Source organism: Sphaeramia orbicularis, chromosome 18, assembly GCF_902148855.1.
Source record: "Sphaeramia orbicularis chromosome 18, fSphaOr1.1, whole genome shotgun sequence".
In the NCBI taxonomy this organism is placed as follows: domain Eukaryota; kingdom Metazoa; phylum Chordata; class Actinopteri; order Kurtiformes; family Apogonidae; genus Sphaeramia; species Sphaeramia orbicularis.
The window spans coordinates 27,047,665-27,060,495 of NC_043974.1; the positions used below are offsets into that span (position 1 = coordinate 27,047,665).

Sequence of the window (12,831 nt, forward strand, 5' to 3'; positions counted from 1 at the left end):
GCATCTACTGATCGAAAATATGAAATAACTACTACTAAATAATTTAGGTAAAATGCAATTTATCAGCTTTTAAGCAGAGTGAGATGTGTGTTTTTTGGGTGATTACAGACTCCGTAGTGAACATGGAATCACTGTGATCTTCTGAAACACTGATTCACCAATAAAACACTTGTAGTTTTGACATATGACACTGGTTGTAGACACTGGTTTTATGTTCAGTTAATGCTGAAAAATTGAGTTCTGATACACTAACCTTGACATTTACTTTGAGCTTATGTAAACACCTACATGATCAGTAAATCAAACATAGGAAAATACATGATTTTCACTAGAAAATGTGCAATGCAGATAATAATATTAAAATAAAAGCCAATAAATCACTTGGAGGTCATCTCAAAAACAGTTCCAGGCTTTGAAAGATTAAAAAGCACTTTTGCGATCAGATTCACTTAAGATAGTAAAAATGATGAAATTAATGCCAAGTAAATAGATGTCAGCCTAAATACCTTTGCAGTGTCAAAAACATGACGCTAATTTGTTATCTCAATGCTGACCTCATCATATAAACAGTCTGATGTAATCTAATAAGATGTTTTAATGCTTCCTACAAATTCTGAGTGCTTCTCATGGAATGCAGGGAATTATCTGTGATGTTTAGGGAGGCAGAGACAGAAAATGAAAGGATAAGAGGAGAAGATGAGCTGAGTGTTTTGTTTTTTTTTTTTGTGGTGGGTGGGTGAGTGGGGGGTGTCTCACCTGTTGCTGGTGAAGGAAGGCGGGATCTCTAGGGCTCAGGCCTACAAAACGATTAGCCGTCGGGGTGCCAGGGGCTGAGTAGCCTGGGTAACACACCATCACACAAACACAAATACGTGCTCGCATTACTAGTCGCATTTCAGGCATTTATATGTAGCTGATGCTCGTGACTCACAGCAAGTGCACTATACATTTATAGACAATCATCGACATTATACAACCAATTGTAAAAATGTGCATGTGGGGTCTGGATCCGTTTTAAGATGCAAAACCGTAAAAGTGTGTGGGGTTTCATGGCTGTCAGGACCGGTTGCATTGTGTGTGTGTGTGTGTGTGTGTGTGTGTGTGTGTGTGTGTGTGTGTGTGTGTGTGGACTGTGACTCACCTTCTGTGGATGTGGTGATGGGCTTGGTGTCGGGCATGGAGAGCGAGACGGGTCGCACGGTGCCGTGGTGTGGGGAGGGAGCCAGGACTGGGGTGAAGTGGCCTGGGACCTTGCCTACCACCTGACCACTGCTGTTAGGCTGCAGGTGGGGTGAAAAATAACAGTTGAGGAGGGGCTTTGTGTTTGGAATGTCTGTTTCTAAGGGATTTAAATGAGAAAATTATGAAGATTTGGAGTTCAACGTGTAAGATTTGCATGTGTTTATGTGAAGTTTATGCTGGAGTTGTCCTATAGTCCTACAGAAAAAAGTATTAGACCATCAAAAGTCATCAAAAACAATGGTTATGCAATCAAGTACTAACTCCTGTGTGTATCATGTGACTAAAACAGACAGAAAAGAAAACATGGCATGCCTAAAAGCACTGTTTTTGTCAGTACAATGCCATAGATATTGATGTAAGAACTGAAGTGATTTTGGTTATTATCAAGAAAATAATGGAAAATGGATCGATATCAGCTCTGAAATTAAACTCTTACGAGCTATTTTTGTTGTTTTCATTATATTTGTCCAAACAAATGCCCCTTTAGTTGTACCGGGCATTAAAATGAACAAGAAATGGAAGAAAACAAGCGTGGTCTACTCACTTTTTCCGTGAATGTATATAAGTCTATCTCTAAGCTAAAGACAGCCTCTGTTGCCCACATCTATTATAACAGCTTGTATGTTGATTTATAAATAAAGATCTCCAGTCAGTTTATCAATGAAAAACTGAATTCTAACCTCTTCTTCAACAACAGCCAAGCACTTTTATCTTAGAAAAGGATCAGCAAACATCCATCAACAAGCGTGAAACAGACTCAAACTCAAATTTTGCATAACCACACACTAATCTTACATATCGTAGCTGCCGGGCTGAAACCTCGTAAGTCCATTTTTGGTCTGTTTGTCCCAAAATGATTCTATTGGTCAGTCTGCATGTTGGCCTGGTGGTTTTAGAAATATTTAACCAATGGAAAAGTGTTGAAAATGGCTTCTGACTACATCTCTTAACTCCATTCATTTATTTAGAATATACAGTAGCGGAAAAAATTATTAGACCACCCTTGTTTTCTTCAATTTTTTGTTCATTTTCATGCCTGGTACAACTAAAGGTATATTTGTTTGGACAAATATAATGATAACAACAAAAATAGCTCATCATAGTTCAATTTCAGAGCTTATATCTAGACATTTTCCATGTTTTTTTGATAATAACCAAAATCACTTCAGTTCTTACATCAATAGCTATGGCATTGTACTGACAAAAACAGTGCTTTTAGGCATTCCATGTTTTCTTTTTTGTCTGTTTTAGTCACATGATACACACAGGAGTTAGTACTTGATTGCATAACCATTGTTTTTGATGACTTTTGATGCTCTAATAATTCTTTCCGCAACTGTACATCGTTTTTCCAATTTCCTGAAAAATAACTGTTTTGGACATAAGAGGTTTCCACCCGACAGCGGTGATATTGAACCTTTAAATAATCAAGACATTTATCATTTATTTAAGTTTACTGAAAAAAAGAATCCAAATCAAGTCCAGGAATGAAATTTTAAGCTCTTAACACACACATTATGTAATTTCTCAGTCAAAACAATCAAAGCCATAGTAGATGAATGTTGTATAGTAGGAATTGTTGTTTTACATGTACTCACCGTAAAGGGGATACAACAACAATGACCGAATGAACCAAATGTGACATATTGTAGCTCTGCACACATATTTGGATGCTACTTAGTCACATATTAAAAATGCATGTAAAAAAACAGACCAGCTGAAGAGTAAAACGAGATCTGCGTTCATCACGTTTGTCAAAAATGCACAAACTAGGACTGCATTTGTTTAGTCTAACACTAAACCTTCTAGCCTTACTCAGACTGTGTCCAGCGACTAATGTTTACAAGCTCTTGCTCGCTTGTAAATGTGCAGTCGGGCAGATCTCAATAAACTATTACAAGCATGTAACAAACTTCACTCTTCCAAACTGATTTGCACCAAACAAACTCGGCGTCCTGTGACACTCTTAACTTCCAGGGTTTAACTTTTTTCCGAGCTGCTCTCTTGCTCTTTTGATGACGCCAACCTCGAACGGACAAAAAAAAAGGTGACTGGACCGCTTACGCTTGAAGAAAAGATTTTAGCGCTTTCCGACGTCGCGCTGTCACAGTTATTACTAAAACTCTGGGGGGCGCGAGCAACAATAGATCCTCAGTCAGCGACGATGGGTTTCCTACATGATTTTAAACAATGATTTTAATGGCGCTCATAAATGGAATTTAGGAGGACCCGGGCGTGAAAAGACAGAGCGACAGAGCGACCTGTTACAATGGTGTGAATGTGTGAGTATAGAGAGCGAGGCAGAGAGACTTTATATATAGAGAATGAAATAAAGGAAGCTAGTGGGAGCTACTCTTTTCAGACGGCTGGAGTCTGTCTGGGGCGTTCATTTCAGGGCCGCCCTAAGTTCAAAACTCAAACAGGCCTTTTTGGAAAAGAATTGTGTCCACAGGGTTCCCTTCGATGTGAATAGAATGTTTAATTAGAGTGTAATATAATCTGCGTTAAAGCAAGCATAAAAACATTCTGGCACTCGTCCATGGGATTATAAGCGCTGTGTTATTTGCTGAGCCTCCCCCATCGCCGCTCCACCCTCCCTCCCACCCACCCACCCCCCACTGGTCTTGTAGCGCTCACTCTTCCCTACACCACCTCGGTAGCTCGCCCAGACACCCCCTTCCCCACCACCCCCACGTCTTCTTCTTCTTCTTCGTCTTCTTCGCCTCCTTTCTCCAGCACCCCAGCAGAGGGCCTGTTAATTCTGCACAAGAGCCGGGCCCCGGCAACGGCAAATATTTACAACCTTTATCATTCCCCGCGGTTTCTCTCTGGAGTAACAGTCTCTCCTCTCCCCACCTCCACCACCCTCCTCCTCCCTACTCACCCACTCTCCCTACTCTGGAGATGGAGCCGTCTACGAGGCCTTTGTTTACAGTGAGAACAGTGGGGATATAAAACTCACATAAATATCACACGGCTCTCTCATCTATAGAGACGCCTGCTCTCTCTCTCTCTCTCTCTCTCTCTCTTTTTGCAGCAGTGGCCACAGTGTGTACCCAGAATGTATAAAAGCCCCGGGCTATATGATTTACTACAATGTCTTAATACCGTTTTGTATGTCACACGTGACTGCAATTGCAATAGTTTAGTTGACTTTTTTATGGAGTCACTTTTTTTTTTTTTTTTTTGCGCATGACTACAAATACAAAGCTGGGAATGCACCACAACCTTTGCCATGAGCATTATATCAAACACAAAATATACACTTCTCCGTCACATGAAGCAGTTTGCAAAGTTCAAACTGGGGTTGCCTACAAAATGAAAAGTGGTGTACTGTAGCTATAATTGAATTCACCGTAAATTATTCTAATCACTTAACTTTTTATGATGACCATTCTAATTATAGGGTTGTGTCTGACCAATATTACTTCTCGAAATAAAGTCCAGGCAGCCAACTACTAAAACAAGAGATATGTGTCCATTTAGGGCTTCCCGGGACAAAATGATATTAAAATGTGGGCTTAAAATGTCTAATTTTGGATTTGTAATATGTTTTTTTTAGATAATATGGCAATGGGTTTAATAAAAATGTCACTGAACCATTTCAAGTCCTTCCTATAAATAAGGAGAATGACCTAAAGCAGCGTTCAGATAAAAGAAAATAAAAGCAAAAGAGGATGTTTCTCTGCTAGTAAATGCACCAAACAAAGCGGTAATGAATAAATGAAAACACATGCTATAATTGATCTTATCTTTAATCTCCTGAGGTCAAATGGGAGCAGAGCAGAACCAGATAGCGATGGACTACTTGAGGATGTGAAAGTCTCGCTAAATCAGCCTCCGACTTGCGGTCTGCGAGTTGACCGGTCCCCCCACCCACCCACTCACCCTCACAGATTAAGAACAAAAGGACTAACCTGGCTGCTCTGTGGGCTGGACGGGTCGTACGACGGCACGTAGGTCTTAAGGGGATCACCAGGGTTGAGGTGGGGCGGGTAGCGGATGGTGGTGGGCGAGAAATAGGGCGACGGCGCCGGGGGCAAGATAGCCGAGGCTGAGAACTGCAGGGGTGAGTGGGGAGGGGGGCTCCTCGTCGATATAACTGCAACACAGACACAAGAGGGAGTTAAGATAAAGTGATCATCATTGATCTGCGGGGCTCAATGGAGTATTCACATGGATTTTTCTACTGTGTTATATGAGCACGGGTCGATTTAGATCTCAACTGATGATGGTTGTTAAAGTCACCGGTGACTCACCACTGTGTCCTACACCTGTTAAGCCCGGGTGATGAGGCTGAGGGAAAGTGCTGAGTCGTGGTGAGGAGTCCTGCGGGGAGGTGGGGCTGAACAGCGGCTTCTCTGGCTTCTTCATGGTAGGAGACGACATGTCTGCTGGGAGGCAACACACGGTCAGAAAACGTGTTCACGACTTTGCACGGGAAGTGTCAAAACAAGAGATTTTTTTTTTTTATGTAAACCTCATTAGTGCATGAAATACACATCAGCTTTTAAATCATAAAACCATATATAAACAGCACTTTATTCACACAGCACTTCAAAACAAGGTTACAAGGTGCTTTACGAGATAAAAACACACAAAATAAATCACTATGTTAAAGAAAAAACCAAGAGTTAAGAGCGGGTTTGTTGTTATTTAAAACATGCAAATGCAGTGTATGACAAATAAGCCCCGATATCAAGAGACGACATTAAGTATTTGCTGTTTTTTTTTTGTAACATTCATTTCACAAATAGCTTTTGTTACAATTGCAGTTTGTTTTTCATTGCCAGTCTTCTGTTTCTTTGAGTAGGATGGGTACAAGGAGGAATGTTATTCTATAAAAAGAAAAGAAAATGAATGTGCCACACTGAGCTATACTGAATGTTCTCTGTAGACGTGAAGGTATAAGTTTATAGGAACACTTATGAAATAACCATAGTAACGGTTACACATATATATATATATATATATATATATATATATATATATATATGCATTAATATATTTTGTATGAGCTACAGATAAGTCAATATAAGAGACTGTTTCTATATTTAATAGGACTGATATATGATATATAGCCTCCATCATACATGCAAATCTACATCCATGACGTTTTTACTGTCCGTGGTCTGTGGATTTACTCTAAAATGTCTGTAATAAACTGGAAAAATAGCATTTAAGTTCACTTTGCTTGGAATCAATTGTAAAATGACCTTGAATTTCAGGAGCTGATCTTACTAGATGCCTTCAAAGTGACTGTGAAAAACCTGTTTTGCTGATTGTACATTAAAAAATCTATGATAAATGTTCATCATAGTTTATATTTTATGATTCTGTGCTTTATTATGATAACTCCAGGACTTTATTGTAAAAAAAAAAAAAAAACAAAAAAACAAAACAGAATTAAATAAATAGCTTGTGGATAAAATGTTCAACATATGCTACATTTGAATATGGATTCTATTAATACTTCTGCTTCTCATGAGAGTACGCAGACAGAAAAGTGCAATCAAACTTTTCAGTAAAAAGAATTAGGTGCCAAAAATGAATTATGGTTGAAATTAAGCAGAATTTGATCTGCATGGGATTAGTATTATCCAGGGGCTTCTGTCTTCAGGAAACGCTGTAAACAATGACAAATGTACTTAGCAAATTACAAACATGGCAAATGTGCAGTGTCAAAATCGCTGATGATCTGTGGAATTATTACAAATCACTCGACATCCTGAGTCCTGTGGAAATGCAACTTTTTCCCTGTCAGAGCACACAATAACACCCAGCGAACTGACGCCGATCCCTCAAATAGGATTTAAGAATTTCAAGACCCTCACGTAATCTTAAATTGAATGTTACACTGTAACATCTGCTCGCCGTGGTCTTACAGTGCCTGACAAGCTACTGTAATTCCCCATGAATAATCCCGAAGGCTCAGCACAGAACATGAAATGTGTTTACAAAATTCCAGCAGTTCTATAAACTAAAAGTATGCGCAAAAACTCTTACAAGTTACTTATTATTGCTGCTCTACATTTTCATGAGCAATGTTCTGCTGTCACGGCTGTGTGGTTTTCAATTTTCCATGGTAAGACACAGTGTCTGAAGGGAACGTGATAACAAATAGATGCGAGAGGCAGTGGTCTGTGTATGCTTGTGCTTCTTCTATGAACATTCATCAAGTGCTTTTCTGGTCCGTCACAGATTCTTGGGGTATATAATGTTCAAAATCATCCATCTCTTTCCCCCCCTAAAATATAAACCTTTTTTGGCCATTTTTGCAGCAGTGGCCCACCACTATCCCCCCCCTGTTTTTCCCAAAACAAGGAAGGATCCACCCGAGTGACGGGAAAAATCACTCATCTCGGGAGAAGGAGAGGGCGACAAAGGTGGCTGGAATTCAGGGGATTTCCCAGTCTGAGGTTGCAAGAGGATACGGGCTTAAGTGCTTTAATATTTGTATCAGAGGGAGAAATAATGGTGAAAAGACTGATGTCACTGTAAAACCAAATACTTCCTGAAGAACCTTTTCTGTCATGTGCTAATTAACTCATATAGACCTAATGTTGCTTTTGTACCAGTTCCTAAATGAATTTTTCTCAATTTTTAATCTTTCTTAAGTGATTTATCTCTATTTACTTAAATATTACGCTTTGTATTTTGCATTTTTAAGCAAAAATCAGGTATTTTCCTGTATTTAATGTACTAATTATGTAGATGTTCATTAAAGCTCAGACTGAAGTTGACGGTTATTATATCAAAAACAGAGAAAACTGAAGAAAAAAGTGACTTTTCCAGTAAAGATATCATTAATAGAACATAAACCAAGCGTCTCCATCCACTGTCATTGGTTAAACTCCATGGGCTTTACTGGTGAATCAATGTTGTAGAAGATGACGGTGTTTCCACGTTCACTACGGAGCCTCTGAACGTCCAAATGGGTCATATCTGATGACCGTGAAAAGATGACAAACTATTTTACACCAATTATTTACATGTATTGACAGGATTAGTCGATCAACAGCATTTTATATCAGTGAATGATTTTGGTCGCCGGTGTATGTTTGGGTCTTTATGGGTTAAAAGCTTCAGAGAAATTAAATCAGACAATTAATTAGGAGAAATTAAACACTTCTAACTGTTTGAAAAAAAGTCTAATTGCATTTTAATGTCGCAAATGCACTCAGAATCTTCACTTCTACAAATGTACAGTACTTTCCCACAGTGGATTTCTTGCACTACATGGTGAAGTTTTGTCAAATGACAACCATGTGCAAGAAATGACCGCTTGGCACTTAGGAGGCCTCATATGGGTTTAATATCACCCCACTTTTCATTATTCGCTCCTGACAGAATAATGGCTGTCTTTGGAGAGTTTCCTACCCACTGCTTTCCCTTTCTCCTCACCCCAAGTGTCTACGTTTACGCAGAGCAACAGTCTTAGGCCTTGTGCGAGGGGACAGTATGAAATTTCAGAGTCTCTACGGTGGCCTGTGGTTATACCACCACCGATGCCTTGTCTCCTCTAAGTCAACTGGTGCCTCCCCCTTTCAGCCTTCCTATTTATTATATCAGAAGAAAAATCTGAGAAGAACTGGACATAAAAACTAAAATCTTAAGCTGCAGCTGCTGATGAAAAGGTGGCGTTTCCGATCGTTTTGTCCGCCACGGTGGTTTTGCGCTATCTCCACTGTTTGATTCCTGAAGCTGAGCGGGCGGCAGAGTGTGGAAAAAAGTCAGCGGAGAGTGAGAATGATCCGGAAACACGGGACACTGAGGCCTTAATTAAAAAGGCCGACGACTTTGCTCTGCACCAGGAGACAAAGTAATGAGACATGCAAGCTGTCCCGTGAGGACCGGGCTTTCCCTTCCATGCAGTTCTTACCTTTTCTCTTTTCTGACCCATTAAGACCTATGTGTGAGCCTGTTAGGTTCGCTTTAATATTTAATTCCGCCTCGAAGCAGTCTTGTACAATAAAGACAAATTCCCCTCAAGTTCAAACAGGATCGACAGTAGAGCCAGATTTCCTGATGAGATTATCTAACATCTATGCCCTGCAGGTCCCATATGGTAAAAAGAAGCCGATGAAAAACAAAACAAAAAAAAAACTAGCACTAAGAGCATATAACATTCAGTTTATCGGTCAACAAATATCCCCAGTGTTCAGCTAGAACAGGCTGTTCTCTTAACGGATACTCTGCATTGGCGTATCCATTGTTTCCTTTGTGAAGACGACAGGTGTGAGAGAATAAAGATTTAGTGTACATTCATAGTGTAGCTCAAACATTTGCATGAGTGGAGATGCCTGTGGCTATCTCTGTCATGGTATGTATTTTAAGAGGGGTGAACAGGTCCATGTACAGGGAAACCACATGCACTTCATCTGTAATCAAATGACTTCTGACAGTTGGGAGTCAAAGGGAACTCTGTTCAAAACTGCGAGGTATTCTAGCAAGACTGGGCGACAAAATAATATGATGATATCATTTTATATGACGATAAATATCATTGTCATGGCATGCATTTTTAATTTACAATCAGGGTTTATTTGTTTACAACTACAACACTTTAAAATTTGTAAAGTTTTTTTTACTAGAATTGTTTTGAGTGTTTTGATCAGCTGTTTGGTTATTTTTTTACACTCATCATTAAAAAATCTACTTCTAAACATCGATATCAGCTGATGAAATTTGCAGTTATTGCCCAGCCCTGCATTCAATACGATGTATTTGCGCAGGAGGAGAAAAATAAACTACGTCACCAGATCAGGATGAATATGATACTCGGTGTTACTGCGTTCAGTTTCAACATTGCTTAACAAACTTCACATAGGTAAATAAAGGAAGGAAAATAAAAAAAACAGGAAAATCACCTCCGTCTCTGTCGTGCCAGTTTGCTCGACTGCTGGCTGGTGAACTCGGTGACGAGTAGAAGTCAGGCCCTGTCGGACTGGTATCCATGTTCTCCTCCATGTTGACAGTTTTGGGCCTTTTACTGCGGAACGTGGAGATTTTTATAGATTAATGTATGAATAATGTTATATAGCATACTGTTCTTACAAGGGACTATTTGTCAAAACAATAATAAAGATGATATGAGGTAGTGTGGGATCCTGGGAGTTGTTTTCACCACCGATGCTGATAAAAATCAAGGTAGAAATCAAGTTGACAGACAAGGCAATTTTACATAGTTACGTCAGTCATTCTAATGAAATAGCTGGAAGCAACAGCAAAGTCTCTCAGACTCAAATTTGTTTTGGAACCTCAGATCCAGTTGTTTTTTTCACATTAGCTAAGCCCATTTCTAAGCCTGTACACTCATTTCTGTGAAGAAGACTTGGTCCTTATGCTTACTCCCAAGTCCCATCCCTTCTGCTCCTCTACAGCAGCTACAGTGCAACACTAACAACTTTTATTTCATTTCATAACCTTTATTTAAACTCGGAGATACATTGAAGAAGCAACCTCATTTACAATATAGTCGAGGCAAAACACAAAACATTTGAAACATACAATGAATATATCAGAAATACTAAAAAGTAAAGGGGTATTGTTTTTGGTTCGGTTTGTATGTTTGTTTCTTTGATTGTTAACACTCTTGCAGCAAACCTATTGGTAGAATTCACACCAAATTGGATTCATAGATTGCCAGAGACCTAGAATAGATCTCATTACATTTTGGGAAAAGTAGGTCAAAGTTCAAACTTTTTTTTAGGAATTTTTAAAATATTTTCTTCCCCTCTTTACTTATAATGGGCGAAATGTCAAATGTCTTTAGCATTAAAACTATTGGCTGAATTCAAACCAAATTGGGTTTATAGATTGCCAGTAACACAGAATAGATGTCATTACATTTTTGGAAAAGTAGGTCAAAGTTTAAATTTTTTAGGAATTTTTAAAATCTATTTTCTCCTCCCATTTACTTATAATGGGTGAAATTTCACGTCTATAAAAACATAAATTTTGTTTCAATTTACGTCAGACTTGGCACATATAGAGGCAATGCTGACATCAGCAGATGCACAGACATGATGACATCAGCAGGATCGATGCCAAAAAAAGCAAAAATATGTGTGAGGGGCGGGGTTTGTTGTGCCTGGCACCACTTGTTGAAGAAGTTATGAACTTTAACTTAACTGCTAATATTAAGTTCTATTCAGCTCTAGAAATAACAAATAGATGCTCTGGGCACCAGCCATGCACTGCCCTTGACTGAACCTAACTGAGCTACTTCAGAGTTAATAATATAAAAAAAAAACCAACATAAACAACATAAATTGACCTTTTCGCAATTTTTGCTGTGGTAACATCCACTGACCTGCCAGGAGGGGAGGATAGGGAGCGATGCAGCCCCACGCTGGAGTTCAGGTCGTGATAGTAGGGTTGGCTGGGCATGTCGGCCATGGAGAAGTTTACAGCTGCACCGTGGGTGATGGGCACTGCAGAGGACGAAAGGAGGAAAAAAAAAACAAACAAGGAGACAGTTGAGCAGTAATCACAGTCAGAATAGGAGTTCGATGTCAGCAGTATTAGAGGATTGAGCACTCAGTCTTTCCACGCGTCTAGGGATGCACAATTAATTGTACAAAAGCTTGACTGACTGTTATTGACGCTTTGTGTTCAGAGGCTCTGTGTATCAAATTAAGCACTCCCTATTCACAGGTAAACTGCCTGACCATCAAGGCATATCTGCTGAGCATTGTGATTAACAAGTCACAGAGTCCCACACGGGTTTAGCTGCAGGCGAGGAAACTTTCAAGCAATCTGTAAATGAATGAATGTTCCATATTTTACCACTAATAGTGCTGTTCTTTTTATCACACATTGGAAAAATGATGTATGGAAAACAACGCTACATTGCCTGCACTATTTAGTTTTTTATGAATATAATCGTTCAGGCCAGTTTCTTTTTTTTTTTTAGCATCTTGAAGTTCCACTCATTTCAGTGTGGCTCAAGTACGTTCTGTCTTTTCTTCAGTTTTAGAAGATAAGATTCTCAGATACATTTTTACCAGAAATGTGATTCTTGGATAAACTACGTCACCTCTTCACAAACTTTTCCGCCCCATTCAGTTTGACCTCTCCACTCTCCCTATAGTCATTTCTTGATTTTATCTACTTATTTTCCCTCTAAATCACAGGTGTCAAACATACGGCCCATGGCCCACAGGATGAATTCACAAAGTCTAAAAATTTCACAGAAGACACTGACAGTCAAGGGTATCACTCAGTCTTGACAATTTGTATCGATCAAAATGTTAAATAATATGTTTTTCGGTTCCAGAAGCCTGATACTAATTGGTTTGTGTATTTATAAGTTGTAATGCACATGTTTAAATGATGATTAAGGCGTAACACTGTTAAAATTTCACTTATTTCCCCTTCAGAAATTTCAGTTTTTGGTTATGTTATTCACATATTTTGTTGAAAGATTGATTGTAGATATAAACATTTTCATGCTGTAATTTTACATTTTGCACTAAAACACAGATTAAAATTTGAAATTATTATTTATAGGTTATTATGTTTTTATTTTACTGGTCCGGCCCACTGGAGATCAAACTATACTGTATGTGGCCTCTGAACTAAAAC

General features: G+C 39.0%; 1 protein-coding gene across 8 annotated transcripts in view; it reads right to left on the reverse strand.

Annotated features, from left to right (window-relative positions):
* Positions 1 to 12,831, reverse strand: part of LOC115438605 (nuclear factor 1 B-type) — an 81,233-nt gene that overhangs the window by 12,782 nt on the left and 55,620 nt on the right. For 4 of the 8 annotated variants that reach the window (XM_030162318.1, XM_030162320.1, XM_030162323.1 and 1 more), the window contains 6 exons: positions 11,558 to 11,678; positions 10,113 to 10,234; positions 5,502 to 5,633; positions 5,160 to 5,344; positions 1,142 to 1,280; positions 757 to 839 (listed from right to left, as the gene is read on the reverse strand). In XM_030162318.1, the coding sequence (XP_030018178.1) occupies positions 757 to 839; positions 1,142 to 1,280; positions 5,160 to 5,344; positions 5,502 to 5,633; positions 10,113 to 10,234; positions 11,558 to 11,678 (782 nt within the window). Of the gene's footprint in view, positions 1 to 756; positions 840 to 1,141; positions 1,281 to 5,159; positions 5,345 to 5,501; positions 5,637 to 10,112; positions 10,235 to 11,557; positions 11,679 to 12,831 lie in introns of all 8 variants that reach the window. The other 4 variants (XM_030162317.1, XM_030162319.1, XM_030162321.1 and 1 more) reach the window with 1 other exon arrangement.